General features: G+C 39.5%; 1 protein-coding gene across 1 annotated transcript in view; it reads left to right on the top strand.

The window, feature by feature from the left end:
• Positions 1-22,061, top strand: part of GPC5 (glypican 5) — a 729,150-nt gene that overhangs the window by 375,705 nt on the left and 331,384 nt on the right. Inside the window, 1 exon segment of the mRNA XM_054163173.1 lies at positions 21,671-21,690. Within this exon segment, the coding sequence (XP_054019148.1) occupies positions 21,671-21,690 (20 nt within the window).

The raw sequence follows: 22,061 nt of genomic DNA, 5'->3' as shown, positions 1-22,061 counted from the left end.
AGTTACTGATGTGGACATTCTGTCCAATAGAACTATTAAAACATTCCATTTAGTAAGAAATCTTTCTACAATATAAAGAAAATATTTTTCTTCAGATATTACTTAAATGTATTTTTAAGGTAACTTGCAGGCATTTTGTCTAAGAAAAACTTTAATTAAAAAGAACTTTCAAGAAGTGTTAATAAACTCTAGAAACCACATGCTTAGTTTATTGTCACAGTTAAACATTGTCTTTTTCTTCTGGGCAACTTTACATTGTCTTATTCTTGAGGTCTCAGCCAAAGTCCAGACTCCTATTCATTAGAATAGAATAGAATAGAATAGAATAGAATAGAATTAACCAGGTTGGAAGAGACCTTCGAGATCATCATGTCAAACCTATCATCCAACACCACCTAATCAACTAAACCATGCAACCAAGCATCCTGTCAAGCCTCGCCCTGAACACCCCCAGTGACGGCGACCCCACCACCTCCTCAGGCAGCCCATTCCAGTGGGCAATCACTCTCTCTGTGTAAAACTTCCTCCTAACCTCCAGCCTAAACCTCCCCTGACGCAGCCTGAGACTGTGTCCTCTTGTTCTGGTACTGGTTGCCTGGGAGAAGAGACCAACCTCCACCTCACTACAACCCCCCTTCAGGTAGTTGAAGAGAGCAATAAGGTCACCCCTGAGTCTCCTCTTCTCCAGACTAAGCAACCCCAGCTCCCTCAATCTCTCCTCATAGGGCTTGTGCTCCAAGCCCCTCACCAACCTTGTTTTTCCAGTTTTTCCAGGCATTTTCACCAAGGAAATAGTATTGTCTGCACAAATTTATAATCTTGGGAAGCTGACAAAGTATCATAACAAAATTAACCCTTTCAAGACATTGATTTTTTTACAAAAATAGAATTTAAAGGCATATTTTTGATGCCATGTGTTATAGGTTGAGGAATAAGCATCCTGTCATACAGATAAAAGTCCTCCAGAGTACCAGAGAGTACCAAGGGGCCAGACAGTCCCAGAGGGAGGGACAGGACAGTGTAATTGTGTCATTCCATCCCATAATTCCTGCATCTCCCATATAAGCAAACAGCACATCCAATTCTGCCCTTCTCCCTTGCCTGGCTTCTCTGTGCAGCAGTGGCTCGCTCTCTGCTTTGCCAGGGAGTGTGGTTTTGTCAGCCTTGCAGCGCAGCTGGGGTCCACTGTGTCCAGGCTGGGGGGGTGGGGGTTTATTGAGGGCTGGCAGGCCTGTCTTGGCAGAGGCAGTTGGGCCTACTCCAGGCATATTGAGGCTAGTGTTGCAGGGGAAGATCTTGGCCTGGTTTTGGCCTGGTGAGCCCAGCTGGAGAGCTAAGCCAGGGCCAGTTCTGCATATGCATATCTCGATGTCCGTCTCTATCATCTCTATCTCTACCTATCTATCTCTATCTCTCTAACTCTACCTCTACCTCTAATCTCCTTTTGCCTTTGTACCTTTTGGTTTACTTTTGTACATAGTATTTCTGTTTAACCTCCACTTCTGTGTGAATGTGGTTATTTACTCCTTTGGGGTAAATTCATTCTGTCCTCAGTCCAGAACTGTTTTCAGCTCAAACCATGACACCCTGTTATTGTCTTCTGAATGTGTGTATGAAACTCAGATCTCAAAGAAACTAAGGAGACTGGAGGAGGTATGTTTCTGCCAAGACAAACCTCCTCTGAAGTCAAGAATTACTTATTCAGAGTGATTGCCCATTGGAATGTGCTGCCCAGGGAGGTGATGGAGTCACCATCATTGGAGGTGTTTAGGAAGAGACTTGATAGGGTGCTTGGTTGCATGGTTTAGTTGATTAGGTGGTGTTGGATGATAGGTTGGACACGATGATCTTGAAGGTCTCTTCCAACCTGGTCTATTCTATTCTATTCTATTCTATTCTATTCTATTCTATTTCTATTTCTATTTCTATTTCTATTTCTATTTCTATTTCTATTTCTATTCTATTCTGCAATCAGTTCTACAGATGCAAGAATTGTTTTCACTTAGTGTTGGAGATTGAAAAATGTGTGGTGACAGGGTTTAGGCAGCCAAAGAAGCTCTTTGGTTTTTATGACTCAGAATTGGTAACCCTAGCATTACACCAGCACTTAAAATATGTTGTGTTTTAAAAGATTCTGTTTTTCATATCAGTTAGTCCTTAAGTTATATTCACTGTTTCAAAGCCCTGCAATTGTGCTGACTGCTTTGCTCTTTGTAAGTACTTTTAAAATATAGCAAAGTGGTGCAGTTATTTGAAGGAATAGCACTGGAAAGGATAGCATACTTTAAATGAATAAAATAAACAGTAGTATAAAGTCTTGACACTTCATTTGCTAGTTTTATTCTGCTCTAACCCAGAAGCTCCCACAGGACTATTTTATGTGTCACAATGTATTACCTCCTCAAAAAAACCCTGCAGAATGCAAGAGGTAATAACAGCAAACTCTTATCACCTATATATTGATTTGATTCTGTTTCCAAATAGCTCCGTAAGGAAGGGCTAATCCTGATATCACTCCTCTGAGGCACTCAACATCATCTATCAAAATTCTCACAAGACTTGTAGCAAGACCACTAATTTTAAGAAAAGTACTTTACCACTGCTTTGTCTTTCTTCTCTCATTTTAACATGTAGCTCAGGTGTTCCTTTACTATAGCCAGAGATCTCCTAGATTAGAGCCCATATATATATAAATATCAGGGGCATATTCATATTTAAGGTATATAGAGGTAAGCCTTGTCTCTTACTTGCTTGATATTTTTATGTCTGAGGAAAAATGTTTCAAAAATACTATGTTTCTAGGGCTACTTAAATTGTAGATTATTTTCTTGTTCAGACTATGAAATATAGATACAATTACTCAGAAAAGGCTTTATGTTGTGATCTCTATATTAAAAGAGGGTACTATGATTCAAATAAACCAGTGTGTCCTATATAGAATAGAATAGAATAGAATAGAATAGAATAGAATAGAATAGAATAGAATAGAATAGAATAGAATAGAATAGAATAGAATTAACCAGGTTGGAAGAGACCTTCAAGATCATCGTGTCCAACCTATCGTCCAACACTATCTAATCACCTAAAACATGGCACCAAGCACCCCATCCAGTGTCCTCCTAAGTACCTCCAGTGATGGGGACTCCATCGCCTCCCTGGGCAGCCCATTCCAATGGCAAATCACTTTTTCTGTGAAGAATTTCTTCCTAACATCCAGCCTAAATCTGCCCTGCTGCAGCTTGAGACTGTGTCCTCTTGTTCTGGTGCTGGTTGCCTGGGAGAAGAGACCAACCCCCACCTGGCTACAACCTCCCTTCAGGGAGTTGTGGACAGCAATAAGGTCTCCTCTGAGCCTCCTCTTCTCCAGGCTAAGCAACCCCAGCTCCCTCAGCCTCTCCTCATAGGGCTGGTGCTCCAAACCCCTTATATTATACTACAACCCTGAGTCTCAAACATGTTTCCTTCTCTTTTTACTCCTTCACCTACTTCACTGTAGGTGTTTGGGTTTGTTTTTTCTGCTTTCTTTTTCTTTCTTTTTTTTTTTTTTTTTTTAATTTGATTCTGATGGCATCCTCTGTGACCAAAGCTGCTTAAAGCTGGTGATAAAAATCCCATTGCAATGTTTGCCATCTGCTATATTGTTTTAAAGTCTCATCTACATTCTGTGTCACCTCAGTATAGGAAGAAGTCCCTTATGTCTGAGTAGGGTTTCAGGTTTTATATTGTTTACAGACAACAATTCTCTTCCTAACCCCCACTGTTAATGTGAAGTGTTCTTATTCAGGTGTCTTTGGAACCACTACAGGACTTCACTCTTGATATGTTCACTGAGTTCAAATGTCTCAACTCTAATAGAAATGAAAAATAAATTTACAAAAGTCTTGTTGTGAACCCCAAATTTGACCTAAATATTGCACTAATTTTTAGCAGCCACTTTAAATGTATAGATTTAATACTCTGTTTTGTGTAATGGACATGATTAATCATTTCTTGTTTAGATAGAAGAACTAGCATTTAATGATGATGCTTGAAGTGTTTTATTTGAATCAAGTACAGACTTTTTTTAACCTTACAAAATTCTACAGAAACAGGCTGTGTGTGTTCCACATCTCACAATTGTGCCTATATTTTTTGGTTTATATTTGAGATAACATCTGTGAAAGGTAAGGAGCAGCAGGAAATCTTCCAGAACAACCCACCCTATTTTGAAATGCAAGAGAGAGCTTTGCCACAGTGTAGCATCCTCTATGAATTCCACACTAATCACAGAATCATGGAATGTTAGGGGTTGGAAGGGACCTTGCCAAATTCTCTAGTCCACCTCCCCTGATGCAGCAGGATCACACAGGAAGGCATCCAGGTGGGCTTTCAGTGTCTTCAGAGGAGGAGACTCTGGAGTCTGGTCAGCCTGCTCCAGTGTTCTGTCACCCTCACAGTGAAAAAGTTTTTCCTTATGCTTACATGGAACTTCCTATGCTCCAGCTTGCACCTGTTGCCCATTGTCCTATCATTGGACATCACTGAGGCCTGCCTCCATCTTCATGATACTCACCCTTCACATATTTATAAACATTAATGAGGTCATCCCTGAGTCTCCTCCAAGCTAAAGAGACCCAGCTATCTCAGCCTTTCCTCATAAGGAAGATGTTCCACTCCCTTAATCAAATTTGTGGCTCTGCACTGGACTCCTTCAAGCAGTACTTCTTGAACCAAGGGGCCCAGAATTGGACCATGCTATTCCAGCTGCAGACTCATCAGGGCAGAGTAGAGGGGTGAGAAGCTCTCTAGAGCTACTAACCAGCCCCCTTCTAATACACCCCAGGATGCCATTGGCTTTCTTGGCCACAAGGGCACATTGCTTACTCATGGTCATTCTTCTGTCTACCAGGTCCCTTTCCCCTTTGCTGCTCTCCAACGGGTCAGTTGCCAGCCTACACTGGTACATGGGGTTGCTCTTTCCCAGATGCAAGACCCAGGCAAAAACATGCTTTTACAAAGAAGGTGTTTTTACCACCCCGCCTCCCCCACTCCCCCCCGATGTTTCGTAGGAGTACCATTCAGAATTAATTGTATAGTTCACAGTGAGAGACGCTACACATTGCTCACTGTAAGGTCTGGTTGAACAAAGACCATGTTTAAGCGAATAGTGTATTATTTCTTCATTCATTATGCAAATTGTTGGCTCAAATAGCTCAAAAGTATCTATATTTCTGGAAGAAGAATCAGAAGAATTTTGAGGTTGTTTCCCTTTATTGCAGGAAACAGCTTGAAGGATGTCCATGATGGTGAAAATGAAAAGTTGGAAGGGAGTGAATCCACAGAGAGGAGTGACTTTTCCTTCATGCCCTGTTGATTGGAACCCCAGTATTTTCCCGGATGATTAATATATTAGTAACTTATTACCCATTGCCACATAGACTGTCTCCTCCAGATGCCAACTTTATTCCTAAGTATAGCAAATTAGTCTAAAGGTAGTTTGTGTGATACTCAACCTGCATCATACCTTGACATCTATTCTATATTTCTCTTCTTATTCAAAAAAAGAAGCTCCTAAAGAACTATAACCTTCACAATAGAATCCAGATCAGAAAAGGACATATCATATTATATCCTCTGGGCTCAAGTTTGCAAGGCATAAGGTGTCTCTTTGTTATTCCCTTTTTTTTCTGCATCTTGTTTTTAAAAGTTGCTAAAATCTGAGAAATAATAATTTGGAATTTGTACAGTGAGTAGGTGGTATATGCTAACACTTTTGTAAGAGTGGCACTAGCTTCTTTCCTTCTATTGCTGTGGAAATAAGAAAGCATTTAGGCCATTATCTACCCACATAGCTATAATATATATTACCTTATTGCTTTTCCTCAGGAAATATAAAAGAATGAATGAGAAAGCACCATATATTGTTACTTTGCTGGAAAGTTGTTGTTTTTGCTGGTAACTGTGAGTATAATTATTCTCTCCAGAGGGATCTTGACAGGCTGGACAGATGGGCAGAGTCCAACATGATGGCATTCAACAAGTCCAAATGCCGGGTGCTGCACTTTGGTCACAACAGCCCCATGCAGTGCTACAGGCTAGGGACGGAGTGGTTGGAGAGCAGCCAGGCAGAAAGGGACCTGGGGGTACTGGTTGACAGCTGGCTGAACATGAGCCAGCAGTGTACCCAGGTGGCCAAGAAGGCCAATGGCATTCTGGCCTGCACCAGAAATGGTGTGGCCAGCAGGAGCAGGGAAGTCATTGTGCCCCTGTACTCAGCATTGGTTAGGCCACACCTTGAGTACTGTGTCCAGTTCTAGGCCCCTCAATTTGAGAAGGATATTGAGACACTTGTGTGTCCAGAGAAGGGCAATGAGGCTGGTTAGAGGTCTTGAGCACAAGCCCTATAAGGGAGCAGGGATTGTTTAGCCTGGAGAAGAGGAGGCTCAAGGGAGACCTTATTGCTGTCTATAACTCCCTGAAGGGAGGTTGTAGCCAGGAGCAGGTTGGTCTCTTCTCCCAGGCAACCAGCACCAGAACAAGAGGACACAGACTCAAGCTGTGCCAGGGGAAGTTTAGGCTGGATGTTAGGAAGAAATTCTTCACGGAAATAGTGATTTGCCATTGGAATGGGCTGCCCAGGGAGGTGGTGGAGTCACCATCTCTGGAGGTATTCAAAAAGGGATTGGATGTGGCACTTGAAGCCATGGTTTAGTTAGTCATGAGATGTTGGATGATAGGTTGGACACAATGATCTCTGAGGTCTTTTCCAACCTTATTGATTCTATGATTCTATTTGTACATTGATTCCATGAAAGAATGCATGCAGTAAATGGCTCAAATTTTCTGGTAACTTCAGAATTGGTGGTATTATTATAAGGTAATTCCCATCAAAATCTAACCTCATGTGTTAATGCGGGTCATTTGTAGTAATTACTCTGCTCTGATATGCTGTTTTAGACCAGTGAGTATGCGTTAAATGCTTTTTGATAACTTAAAATCTTTGAAAATCTTTGTGTTTGTGGTAGGCTCTGTCATAACAGGCAATGCACTGATGAAAGGTAAAAGATTTTATATTAGCTGACTTTGTTTCTGCCTCTGTGTGAATTCCCTCAGCAAATTTTATGTAATGCTTCCCCTTCCCCTTATTTGGTTTTGAATTAATGGTCCAACCTGACAGTACAGCTTTAATCTATTACTCAGGTCAAATTCATTGCTCAAGAAGTAAAAATGTTGACTCCTGGCAATAATTGAAAATTGGAATATTATAATTTTTTATTTTTTTTGCAATGCATAATATAAGTATGTGGATTATACCTTTTTGCAAAATAAGATACAAGCAAATTGTCTTATAACTTATTTGAAATAGAATTGTTTTGGGTTTTGCCTCACTGCTTCATGTAATTATAAGTCCACTGACTTTACCTGTTCAAACTTCATAGGCTGGTGAAGGGCTATGCACAGGACCTGTGAGTTATTTTTGTAGTACTTTTTTGATGGAAATTATTGGAACTTGTGTATTCCTGTGACTGTTTATGCTTTGATAATTTAGATCACTGTGTATTTCTGTGACAACACTTGATCATGAATACAGAAAAGTCTTTGAACTTCATATGTGTTGACAATATGTATCTTATTGGAGAAAGAAAATACTGAGTTATTAAAATGTAAATTTTCCACAGGAATATACTGATTACAATAAAACTTTCTCTTCAAAAGATTTTCAGTTCTTCAAGACAAGAGAAGGCTATAGAAGAGCAGATTATGACAGTCTTTGTGTGAGAATTAAGTGTGAGATACCCCTAGCCTCCCAATTAATACTGACATATGAGAACAATATTGATCTTCTGTATGATATCATCAAATCTGTGTAATTTACTAATCCAATACACTCAAATGAGCCAGAGGGAAATTGATTAAGGTTAGTCTTTCAAAAAACAACAGATTATTCCCAGGTGTTATAATCCTGTATCTCTCTGTTCCAAAGACTGCAGTTATTTGGATAAAGTAGGAAAAAAAAGAGGGGGAAAATCAGACTGTCTCTGAAGCTGTGCTTAATGCCATTCAGATAGCATATAGAAGAGAAACAGAATAACCACTGCTCTAGTGTCTGACCTAAGTCTTTGTTTCCTAAAACAACTTGTTAAAAGTTTATATTTCACCCAATTAACAGATAAGAGCTTTGAAAGTTTCATCAAAGGAAAAGAAAATATTATGTACAACTCATGAGAAAATTAAATGCACCTTAATGCATTTTTTCCATACAAAACATTAATTTTCCATATCTACTCTAGGGTGTTATGCACAATTTATTTTCATATATGCATCTGACATATACAAAACCAAGTCAAAAAACGCTGGTTGTTTATACAAAGGCTGGCTTATTAGAAAGTAATAAAACTAATATAGTATCATAGTATCATAGTATCAGTCAGGGTTGGAAGGGACCACAAGGATCATCTAGTTCCAACCCCCCTGCCACAGGCAGGGACACCCCACACTAGATCAGGCTGGCCAGAGCCTCATCCAGCCTGATCTTAAACACCTCCAGGGATGGTGCCCCAACCACCTCCCCAGACAACCCATTCCAGGGCTTCACCACTCTTATGGTGAAGAACTTCCTTCTCACATTCAGCCTGAATCTCCCCACCTCCAGCTTCATTACATTCCTCCTAGTCCTATCACTACCTGATATCCTAAGAAGTCCCTCCCCAGCCTTCTTGTAGGCCCTCTTCAGATACTGGAAGGCCACAATTAGGTCACCTTGGAGCCTTCTCTTCTCCAGACTGAGCAGCCCCAACTCCTTCAGTCTGTCCTCACAGGAGAGGTGCTCCAGCCCTCTGATCATCCTTGTGGCCCTTCTCTGGACATGTTCCAGCACATCCATATCCCTCTTGTAATAGGGGCACCAGAACTGGACGCAATACTCCAGGTGGGATCTCACCAGAGCTGAGTAGAGGGGGAGAATCACCTCCCTTGACCTGCTGGCCACGCTTCTCTTGATGCAGCCCAGGATCTGATTGACTTTCTGGGCTGCACGTGCACATTGAGAGCTCACGTTTAGCTTCTCATCCACCGGCACCCCCAAGTCTCTTGCATATAGATTGCATTAAAATTGAGTTCCAATCAAATTCTTTCTGAGGTCAGAAGGCATCATTTCATTGACTTCACAGGAACTTGTATTTTCCAAAGAAACCTCATAGTGGCTTTAGTAGGGGTTACAAAGTCCTAATTATATTTTTTAAAGAATTACCTTAAATAATATTGCTAATTCAGGTTAGGTTAGGTTAGGTTCAGGCTAGATGTTAGGAAAAAGTTCTATACAGAAAGAGTGATTGCCCATTGGAATGGGCTGCCTGGGGAGGTGGTGGAGTCGCCATCACCGAAGGTTTTCAGGAGAAGACTTGATGGGGTGCTTGGTGCCGTGGGTTAGTTGTTTGGGCAGTGTTGGATTGGTTGATGGGTTAGACATGATGATCTTGAAGGTCTCTTCCAACCTGGTTTATTCTATGTATTGTATTCTATGTATTCTATGTAATTCTGAAATTAGTAGAAAATTGAAGCCATTTATTCCACGCATTACTTCATTGAGCCAATGTATATATAACTGTATTTTTAATATTATAACTGTATTTTTAATATTTTCTTATTAATAGATTATAATTCAATTAATATTTTTATTATTTTAATGTGGTGTGACAGTTTTAAGCTGTGCCTTTAAGGAAAGGGTCAGCTACTGGAAAACTCTAGCTGAATGTTTTGGTGTAAGAAGGAAAACAAAGATAATTCTAAATGAATTTCATTGGTAGATCAGTGGGAAGGTAACTTTAGGATTTTTAGTTTTAGCTCAGTCTGTTTCAGTCTGGGTCCGGACAGCTGCTTCTCTTTCTGTGCTTGACACTGACCTTCAACTAACGAGATAAGAAACTAATTCTTTTTCTTCCCTTAGCATATACTTTGAACTAACAGAATTTTCCTAATAATTACCTGCTTCTCTCTAACCCTTTTTGGGAAAAAAAGGAGGGAGGGGGAAAAGGGGTTTTTGGGGACCCTCCTCTATTGAGGGAAGGGGCAGGTTTTCTGTCTTATGTTCTTTGCTGTATATTTTTTTATATACTGTAAATACTGTATATTGTGTATATATTCATTGCATTTCATCTTGCTTGTAAAAATATAGCTTTTCCATCTGCTCTTCCGACTGAGTTAGCTGTGGTTTCTGGGGCAGGGTGGAACTGAACTTTTCTCACCACCACATGTGGTTTTTGAAATATGGTTTATCTATTAAGGATCTGAAGAAAATACTTTTTATAACTCCTGTAATCATTGTATTTAAACCACCTTTACTGTTTTACCAAATCCTTTCACTAATTCAGTGGATGAGAATTCATGTTGTTTTCCTCTACACAAAATAAAAAATGAGCATGGGTTTTTCCCACAAAAATATGTTACATTCAAGCAATTGTGTTTAAATCATTCTCCTCAAAAAGATACAGGGTTTTATTTTAAATAAGCATTCAAAAATCAAGGTGTTTTTTAAAATCAAACCTTTTGAAGAGTTACTGTCATCTCAGCCTCATGTGATTTGAGTATCTCTAAGAAATCTTTCTTTAACTCATAATTTTGAGTTTTTATGTCTGTCACAAGGGAATTATGTTTAAACTTTTGTTTGTATTTTGGAGATACTGGGTTTGGAGACAAAATGAGCAAAAGACTGAGTATTTACTTTGGAATTTTGGTCTGTTCTGCATTTTTATTCCATATTTTGATATAGTTATTTTGTATTTGTTCCTGGAGCATATTCAGACAAGGGAAATGAAGCTGATGAAGGGATAGAAAAAAAGTTATATGAGAAGAGGCTGAGGGAACTGGGTATGTACTCTGATTTCAATAGAAATAGGTACTGGGACAGGATTTTTCTTCACGTTATAATGTAAACATCTGAGTTTAAACTAAGAAATTTTTAATTCTTTTACGGCTGCTGTAAACCAATAAATATGTATCACTGGAAATGAATGAACACATGAGGCCTGCATCAGGCAGTGATGTTAAGATGAGAACTATGCCCCATATTCCTTATTTCTGTTGACTAATTGCAAAAGGACTTGAGATTCAGCAGCCAAATACAGGTACCTACAGTTAGACAAGTCCTTCCCAAGGTAAGGTTATTTTGCTATTGCTCTGGTTTTGATTTCATTTTGCTTACTTTCAGGTAAGGATTAAATATTTTTCAATGTATTTACAGTCTTATCTGGATCAGTAATGATTTGTTACCACATCAAATAGAGGGCCTACTTCCTAATGTAGCTAATAAGGCTTGTATAATTAAATTCATATTGTTTGCAAATCCTCATTTTCTAGGAAAAGAAATCACTCCTTTTTCCATTATCTGTGATGGAGAAAATGGTTACCAGTGCAAAGTGAAAATGGCTGTGAATGCTATGTTGTGTTTGGCTATCAAATTGTCTTGATGCTCATTTTATCTGTTTCTATTTTTATATTTGGAAAACAGAAAAATAAATGTTGAAACTAAAAATAAATAAAGAAAACCCCCCAAAATAACAAAAATACCCCAAACTTTTGTCACCATTATATTAAAAAGGAATTATTTAACTGAATTAAAAAGGATTTGTAAACCATTTTTGAATCTGCTCCTGAAAGAATCTTCATTTTCAAAGTTATGAAGCACATCAGACCTTTATCTTTCAATCTAGTTTTTAAACAGATTGGAGCCACGATGAATGTCAAACTTCTGTACACTCAAAGGCAGTTTATAATCAAAGGTAGCTCCTCTGTCTGTCATGCATCTTCAGTCTTTATTATAGTCTTTCTAAAAATCAAACTGTGTGATCTCCTGAGAGTTCCCTTTGCAGGATGTGTAGAGACTCATGTTAGATTAATTTCATATTTCAGTCTTTCACTGTAATGATTACAACTTGGAAAAACTGCTTCCTGGTAATTCTATGTTCAGACCATTTGTTTTACATAAATTAGTAGTAATTAATATCTGTTTGTTACAGAAGCATAGCACTATGTTGTTGGTGGTGGTTTTTTTCCCTAGAAATAATCTGTATGTGAGATACGACTAAGCAAAGCTTTGTTCTTAATATCTTCAAAACAAAAATATAGCAAAAATATTAGCAGAAGTTTCCCAAAGAAGGGAGAACCTATATTAAAATGTTCAGTTACAACCTGTATTCTCTGATGCAGTGTGTCTGCAAGGCCACAACCAAGCTTCCTTTTTCTTCTGTCCCTCTAAATGGAAGCGATTAGACTTCTATATATTGCCAATCTGGCCTATGAATGTGATGCCTTTCTTCTAGAATTAGTCAGCTAATAGACATGACAGTTGTTTGGGTGTTTTAGTGCTGGTTTCATTTGTTTGTATGGGGTGGGGTTTTTTGTTTGTTTTTTTTTGTTTTTTTTTTTCCCCTTGGAAAAAATATACGAAAAAGAATATGCAAAAGAAAAAGTATTCTTTGTGCCACAGTATCACGGTATCACAGTATCGCCAAGGTTGGAAGAGACCTCGAGGATCATCGGGTCCATCCTGTCACCACAAACCTCCTAACTAGACCAATGCACCAAGTGCCACGTCCAGTCTCCTCTTGAAGACCTCAGGGGATAGTGACTCCACCACCTCCCCAGGCAGCCCATTCCAATGACCAATGACTCTCTCGGTGAAGAACTTTCTCCTCACCTCCAGCCTAAATTTCCCCTGGTGCAGCTTGAGACTGTGTCCCCTTGTTCTGGTGCTGGTTGCCTGGGAGAAGAGACCAACCCCTTCCTGGCTACAACCACCTTTCAGGTAGTTGTAGAGGGCAATGAGGTCACCCCTGAGCCCCTTGATAAGATTCCCCTTTATATTAAACACCTAATTGTAGAGGTGGGAATCAGTTGCCTAGAAACTCAGACAGCAGCCTGTTGCAGCATGTACTCACTGGTTTCTTTGGACTGTATGACCTGTGTTTCCAGTGACTATAGTAGAGCAAGCTCACAGTAGACCATATATTGCAGACATCTCCACTTAGATATGAATCTGGAGATAAATTCTATTCTGTCTTCAAAGGCTAGCTAACAAGAACAACTCTCTACCAGATGTTGGCCAGCAGCAGTGAGATTAGACATGCTGAACATGAGTAATTTTTCTTGAAGCCCCATTAAACAGATTCTGCTCAAGGCCAATAAATGTGCTTAAGGAAAGGAAAATCTTCTGCTTCACTGTGATGCACCCAGTTGCAGAAACAGAAAGTTATGTTATGGCTCAATAGATACAGACTTAATCAAAGATATCCTTTTTGGCACCATCTAGTCAGTAGTATTTTTTATGTCAAATCCATTATGTCTCTGAAACATGGATTTTTTTCTCTCATTTGTCTTTCTTTCTGAAGTTCTTTCTCAAGGAATAGGGAAGAGATTGTTCCCCTGCACTCAGAATTGTGTGATGGTTTAACCCATGCACATCAGCAAAAGCTCAACTGAATCCAGTCAGAGAAGCAAATGAAGCTGTTTTTTACAAGCAATAATGGAATGCAACGAATATGTACACAGTATACAGTATTTACAATATTATACAGGTATTTACAAAAGGAAAACTACACAGAAATCCTCCTTGGGCAGGAGGATTCCACCTTGCTTCCCCCTCACCTTCCCTCCCTTTTCCCTCTAATTAATTAGAAGAAATGAGAAAAGGAGAAAATGTTAGAGGGATTTTTAGTTAACTCAAAAGCGTCGTTAGTAAGTCAGTAAATCTTATCCCAAGTTTTGCTGATAAGCATTCTCTCTCTGTCCAGGACAGCATGCATGCAGCAGAGATGGAGTGAGACTGAGAGAAAAGAATGTGAGAGATTGTGGTGGGTTGAGAGTGTCCCAGCCAGAGTGTCCCAGCACTGTCCCTTTCTTAAAGGCACAGCCTCAAACAGTCACAGAGATATTGCTATGGTACGTCTTACATCTGACCAATGAAATTCATTTAGAACAATCTTTGTTTTCCTTTTTACACCCAAGTGTAGATTTGCTCAGAACTTTTTTTCTAAAAGCACAGCCTAAACTGTCACAAGTGGTGAGGGTGCACCTTGATTACTGTGCTCAGTTTTCCACACCTCACATTAGGAAACTGTAGGCCTGTTCCAGTGCCTCACAACCCTTCTTCTCCTAATACTTAAACTCCCCTGGTACAAATTGATGCCATTTCTACTTGTACTATCATTTGTTACTTGAGATAAGAAGATGATATCTCACTACAATCTCCTTTCAGGTAGCTGTAGCGAGCAATAAGGTGTCTCCTGAGACATCTCTTCTGACTAAACAACCCCAGTTTCTTCAGCTTCTCCTCCTAAGACTTGTGGTCTAGACCCATTAGCTTTCCTGGCCATTGGGCACTCTCTAGTGATGGACTTGCCAGCCTTGAAGATGTTTAAAAGACTTATGCACATGGTGCTTACAGACATGGTTTAATGATGACTTGGTAGAGATAGATTAATGGTTGGACTTGGTGGTCCAAAAGGTTTCAACCAACCAAAATTATTTAGTGTTTCTATGATTCAATATGTTACATACAATCATCCACAGATAACTTTATAGCACAAGGTTAAATTAAGGGCCCCATGAATAGATGGTATATTTTTAATTCAGATATATGATTTAGATTTGTTTTGAATGTTGTGATCATGGACAGATCACACAGAAAGGTGTGCTGGTTTCTGGGAAGGACATGGATGCCTTGTATTTTATTTTATTATCAACAATGCCCTAAGCATTATGGATGTGAGTCAATCAATGCCATTTTAAATCAGGGCCAAAAGGTCTCAGAAATCCATCCTGCAGGAGTCAAAATGTAGCCTTGGCAACTGCGGTAGGATGAAATAAAATGCCTAACAAGAAGAAACTAGTCCCAAAGAAAGAAACTGATTGAGATGTCTGAGAACAAGTCTGAACAGAGAAGGATACATAAGAAATAGGCAGAAATGTACTTACTTACTACCAATATTATGTCTATTTCACCATTTTTCTTTTTCCTTTTTTTTTTTTTTTTTTTGGTTAAAGTTTATAGGCTTAAATAGAAATGATGTTGTGTGTAAGCCTCCAGCTCCAAGATGAAAGAGTGGATCCTATGACCAGCTTTAGGATGTGATAAACAGAGTTTGGGACTCTTACAGAGGTGATAGTGATATAGGAAATAAAACATCCATAAAGGAGTCTTACAGTCTGAAACAGTGATATTTGAAAATGTGTCAGTTGTTAGAGCAGAGACAGTTGGCTGTTAAAAAATACTCTTTCTGAAATACCAGGAAGAAAATCAGAATATGATAGTTGTTCTTAAAGAAAGAAGCTATATATGAACTAAATCACTGCAAAATAATCACTTAGTGTATGTTATGTTGATACTCTAAATAGATAAATTCAGTCATTAGCAAAACAAAAATTACTCATGAAGATTTCTTATTAAAAATTCTCATCAAAAACTACTAATAGATAAAAATATTAATATAATATTGTGACTTGAAAAATCAGAGATTTCTTGAAACATCTATTGCTTGTTAAATGTTGAATAGGTAAAAATGCACATTAGTGATTTTATAGTCAATAATTAAACATGCATGATCACATATTTAAATGAAGATAATAAAGAACTTGAATAGGTTTATAGTTTACAATGCGCTAGTTGATGGTATTTCCAAGATAGACATGCAAGACACTTAGACAACCAGAACCCCTAAGTCCTTCTCAGAGTCGCAGCTTTCCAAACACATATCCCCACATCTGTAGTCTGCCATGGGGTTGTTGTGACGCAGGTGGAGGATCTGGCACTTGGCCTTGTTAAAAATCATGCAATTAGCCTTGTGCCATCCATCTAACCTGATCCAGCTGCAAATCCTCCCTACCCTCTAGCAGATCGACACAGCCCTTCAGCTTGGTGTCATCTGCAGATTTGCTGAGGGTCCACTCAGTCCCCTTATCCATATCATTGATAAAGATATAAAACAGTACAGACCCCAGCACTGGACCGTGGGGGATGCCACTAGTAACTGGATGCCAGTCAGACTTAACTCCATTCACCACCACTCTTTAGGTCTGGCTATTCAGCCATTATTTTTTTTATCCACTGCAGAGTGCACTCATCCAAGCCTTGTGCCATGAGCTTCTGAAGGAGAATGCTGTGGGAGACAGTGGCAAAGGCTTTGCTCAAGTCTGGGTAGACAATGTCCATGGCACTTAATGAAAAATATTGTGTGTTGAGATAAAACTAGGAAGATTAGTCACCATCTACCAGCACATGTAAAGTTAAATCTTGATTTATGAAAAATTAATTTAATTTCCTGTGAATTAAAATAGAGTAGGATGGTAAGAAACAAACATCTTTCACCCAACTTTTTTCATTCAACTTCACTACTTCATTCCCAGATCCTTTGCCATCTCCTGTCACCAAGTAGTATAGGGGTGACAGGGATTTGGGATTGGAGCTCTTCTCTGCTCCTTCCTCCTGACATTTTCTTCCTTGCTCCAGTGTGGGTCATCTCCATGGGGTGTAGTCCTTCAGGATAAGACTGTTCCAGCACAGGCTTCTGTCCAGAGGCTGCAGCTTCACTCAGGGCACACCAATATGGAGTCCTCCACAGGCTGCAATGTGGTTATGAGCTCCACTGTAATGTTCTACATGGGCTGCAGTAGGACAACTTGCTCTATTGAGGTCCTCTCCAGGGGCAGCTGGGGAATATCTGCTCCAGCACCTGCAGCACCTCCTTCCTCTTCTCTCACTTTGGTGTTAACAGGGTTATTTACACTTACCCCACTGCCTGCCCAAACTCTTCACTCTTTCCATCAGCATCTTGCCCTTTATTAAGTACATTTTTTCCTGAGGTACCACCATCTTGACTGATGGGGTTCAGCTGTGTCCTGTGGTGTGTCACCTGAATCCAATTGGAATTAACTGCCCAGCATGAGGCAGGAGGCTCCTCTGCAGGTGCCTATTGCCTGCACCCAGCCACATAAACCCAGCACAATAGCACACTGGACACAGGTGTGTCAGATACCACAGGGGAACTCCTCAGTTCTTATCAAGGGGGAATCACTTTTGGAAGTGACAGCAAGTGGACAGGTTGAGAAAATACTCAGCTCAGCTTAATCACTTGCTGCTTAATCCATCTATGGTCATAAGTCAGTGCTCTGGACAATCATGTGGGCTCAGCTGTGAATCTACTGCTGTACTCCCTGTAGAAAGGGCAAAATTGTGGAGATTTGGCCTGTTGGATGCCAAAAACTATTAGGTTTTTTACAGCTCTATCTGCTGTAAATTAACAAGTGTATTGCTCCATGAATTTTTATTTTAATTTACTTTTAATTTGATTAGATTTCTTCAAAAGTAAAAAACAAAGACAATATAGAATCATAGAATATTTGGGATTGGAAAGGACCTCCAGAGATCATCAGGTCCAGCCCTCTTCCCAAAGCAGGATCACCTAGGGTAGGTCACACAGGAAAATGTCCAGGTTGCCTTCAAAGTTTCCAGGGAAGGAGACTACACAGCCTCTCCAGCTAGCCTATTCCATGCTCCATCACTCTCACAGTAAAGAGGTTTCTCTTCATGTTGAGGTGCAACTTCCCATGTTCTATCTTATATCCATTATTCCTTGTCCTGTTACCAGGTGCCACTGAAAAGAATCATAGAATCATAGAATGGTCTGGGATGGAATGGACCTTCAAAGTCATCTAGTCCAGCCCCTTCTGCAGTAAGTATGGTCATCCTCAACTAGATCAGGTTGCTCAGAGCCAAAGAGCCTATCCCCACTCTTGACACCCACCCCTCATCTATTTATAGACATTAATAAATTCCCCTCTAAGCCTTCTCCCTCCAGACTAAATAATCTCAGTTCTCTCTTTCTTCACGGTAAGAAACACCAAGAAAGTAGAGTACCCCAGAGTGCGTGCTCCCAGGAGAAACTTAGATCACAATGTCCAGTCAGTTTGTCATGACAAATAAGTATTTTTGGGTTGGAGTATATTTGTGTAGTGTCTAATGTGTTTTGATTTTGTTTTTCCTAAATTGTGATTCTTGTGAATGTCAACAATCTCACAAAGTACAGAGTTTGCTACACTGTGGCCCAATAGTTAGGAACCCACAGAATAACAGAAACAATCAGATTGGAAAAGACCCTCAGGATCACCAAGTCCAACTGATAACCCTACTCTACAAAGTTCACCCCTAAACCATATTCCCAAGCACCACATTCAAATGACCTTTAAACACATCCAGGGTTAGTGACTCAACCACCTCCCTGGGCAGCACATTCCAATGTCTGACCACTCTTTCTGTGAAAAAACTTTTGCTAATGTCCAGTCTAAACCTACCCTGTTGCCGTTTGAAGCCTTTCCCTCTTGTTTTACCTGCAAGAAGAGACCAGCACCAGCTTCTCTACAACATCCTTTCAGGTAGTTGTAGAGAGCAATGAGGTCTCCTCTCAGCCTCCACTTTTCCAAACTATACAGCCCCAGCTCCTTCAGTCACTCTTCATAAGATTTGTTCTTTAGGCCGTTCACCAGCTTCATTGCTTTCCTCTACACTTGCTCCAGCACCTCCACATCTCTCTTGTATTGAGGTGTCCAAAACTGGACAAGGCACACAAGGTACTCACCAGAGCTGAGTACAAGGGGACAATCACCTCCCTACTCCTGCTGGACACAGCATTTCTAGTACAGGCTAGGATGACATCGGCTTTCATGGCCACCTGGGCACACTCATATTCAGTTGCCCATCAATTAGAACCCCCAGGTCCCATTCTGCCAGACAGCTCTCCAGCCACACTTCCCCAAGCCTGTAGCGTTGCTTGGGGTTGTTGTGACCCAAGTGCAGGACCTGGTATTTGGCCTTGTTGAAGCTCATCCCATTAATGTTGGTCCACTGATACAATCTATCCAAGTCCCTCTGTGGAGCCTCCCTACCCTCGTGCAGATCAACACCGCCACATAACTTGGTATCATCTGCAAACTTGCTGATGACACACTATGTCTTCATTAAGGTCATCAATAAAGATGCTAAACAGAAGTGGTCCTAACACTGAGCCCTGAGGAACACCACTTGTGACCAGCCACCAGCTGGATTTAACTCCATTGACCACCACTCTTTGGGCTTGTTTGCCCAGCCAGTGCTTTATCTATCAGAGTGTGTGCTCATCCAAGCCATGAGCAGTTTGTCCACAAGAATTCTGTGGGAAAGAGTGTCAAAGGCTTTTCAAAAATCTAGGTAGACAATGTCCACAGCATTTCCCTCATCCATTAGTTGGGACATTCTGTCATAGAAGGAGATCAGGTTGGTCAAACAGGACCATTTTACTCATAGATCTGCTTATGTATAGTTAGGAATTCAGCTGCTCCTGTTCTGACTCCACATAGTTTTGACAGATTCAGAACTAGTTATTTTGAGACAATCACCAACTACCAAAATCCCAATAGTTTCACACAGTGGAAAAATGGTCCCATGACTGAAGCTTTTGTTAACACCTTCCACAGAAGAAGGAAAAATTCAATAGATGCTAGCAATAAACGGCAACTTCTCATTACCTGTGCTGAGTGGCAATGGCTTAGCACTTGTCTATCAGTGATTGCACTTGAAGTTTCTTGTCAGTGGACTTCTTCTTTTAATACACTGAGAAAGATGTGTGATGTACAATGTCATAGCACATTTCATAAAAAATGGAAAACATATATATATATAATTGAAGACATTGTGGTAAAATTTGTGAACTCAGTAACATTTTTATGACGTTAAGAAGTAGTTTTCTAGTAAAATGTTAGAGATAATATTCAGTTCATTAAGAACTCTCATTTTCCCTAGATCCACAATCATTAATTTATTTTACTGTGCAGCAATTTTGAAAAAATCTATCATAAAATTGGAAGTGTTTAGAGAGATGTATTCAAAAAGAGAAAAATAAGATTTTTTTCTTTTCTCAGTTCTAGCTATTGCTTTTTTTTTTTTTGCTTCTTCTCATTTCTTCTCCTCTTTTTCTAATTAACTACCATTTGTCATCTTATGTCAACTGAAACAATTATAAGTAATTATTTAGGATGCTAATAGCCCTAGAAGCATTTGCCTCACATGTAAACTCTCATGCTAAAATGACCATTTACCAAAGGACTAGTTTTTAATTTCTTATAATTTGCTACTGTTTCAATTGGTCTAAACGGAATAATTGAAAACCAGAAGGTGCTTTTTATTTCAGTTCTTTAAGCTTGTTTCTTAACTTACCCTTTTAATAGCAATGTTCTTTCACAGTCAGAAGGTAATTAATTCTTCTGTATGCCAGAAGATGCCACTGTAGCACTCCCTGACAAATGGCAAAAACTGATAGCAGAGTATGAATATTATCAGGTACAACAGCTGATTGATTGCTCCTGAGCAGGTGTGACTTTGAGCATCCTAAAAATATGGGATCTTAATCTAGCAAGAGAAGGAGATTCTGCAATGATTTTCATTTTTACCAGAAGAAAAAGAAAAAAAAAAACAAAACAAAACCTAACTAAATAAAAGCATCTATATATTGGGGATTAAAAGAAATAGTTATTTTAGGACATAATTTCATTATCTGAAATCCTAGTAGAGTACTTGCCAGTTTGGATATTTATGTGCTACAACACTAAAAAAGTCAATACGTGTTCATGTTCTTTCTCCAAAGGGTTTTTCTAGAAAGGATTTCCACACCATTTAATATACTGTATAAATCACTTAAAAAAATAGTCTCCTTAGGTTACTATTTCATTTTTTCCTACATCCAGTTAATCGCAGAGTTTTGATACCATCTGTCTATTGCAGAGTCATGGTTCTTTTATTTCCCTTAAAAAAATACTTTTAGTGAGCAGTCCATCACTACCTTTAGAAAGTAAGCTTTTCCCCAGGCAATAGAGAAACAGGACAGCCAAAAAATACTTCCTGTCTAAAAAGATGCTTTATTTTATTTTAGGAAAAGTTTCAACCTTTTACCTCTTGACAGCTACTTGCTGATGACAGGGAACAAGAAGGAGAAAGGTTACTATGGAGTCCCATTGATGGTGACAAAAGCTCAAATGGATAATCCATATAGAAATACAATAGAAGGAAGCACTTTAGGAGCACTTCCTTTGAACAAGCTCTCTATTAATTAATCATTTGTCCTCAGAGATAGGGTGGTGCCTACATAAGAAAGCAAGCAAATGTATTCAAATTGTGTATGCACATATGCTCTCCAGCGGGACACGGATTCACTGTCAAATGTGTCACCTAATGAACAACCAGAATGCATTCTTGAAATTTAAACTGAGCAGGATTTTCTGCTATTAAATGGGGGATAGGGGGGAATAAAAAATCATGTCATGTATTATCAGTGAAAAAAAAAAAAATTCAGTTATTGTATAGACTTTATGTCTTGAGGGCAAGCTGGTTTATCAGCTAATGTTTCAAGTAGAAACAAGTTCTTTACCATAAGAGTGGTGGAACAGGTTGCCCAGAGAGGTAGTTGAGGCCCCACACCTGGAGATATTCAAGGTCAGGCTTGACAAGTCTATGAGCAAACTGATCTAGTGGAAGATGTCCCTATTCACTGCAAGGCGGCTGAACTATATGACCTTTGGGTCCCTTCCAACCCAAGCCATTCTATGATTTTGTGATTCGATTATATTTCTGCCTGATTACAAGCAGAGCCACCTTAACTCTGTTGGGTTCGAGTAAAGGGAAAGGGGTTTCCAGTCAGTCATAGAATCATAGAATGTCCTGAGTTGGAAGAGACCCAGACAGATCATCAAGTTCAACTCCTGACTTGACACAGGACAACCTAATAGTTAAACCATGTACGTAAGAGCATGGTCCAAATGCTTGAACACTGACAATCTTGAGGCCATGACCACTTCCCTTGGGAGCTTGTTCCAGTGCTTGAAAACCCTCAGTTAAGAGTGTTTTCCTAATATCCAATAAGGAAGTTAATTGAACTGTGTCAAAACTTCCTTTGATACATTTTAAAGCTATATCTTTTCATCCTGTTGATGGACACTACAGAACAGGGATAAGCACCTCCCTCTGCTCCCCTCTATGAGGAAGCTGTAGATAGCAATGTGGTGAC

Source organism: Dryobates pubescens, chromosome 7 (assembly GCF_014839835.1).
Source record: "Dryobates pubescens isolate bDryPub1 chromosome 7, bDryPub1.pri, whole genome shotgun sequence".
NCBI classification, from domain to species: Eukaryota; Metazoa; Chordata; class Aves; order Piciformes; family Picidae; genus Dryobates; species Dryobates pubescens.
This window is presented reverse-complemented; position numbering and strand designations above follow the sequence as displayed.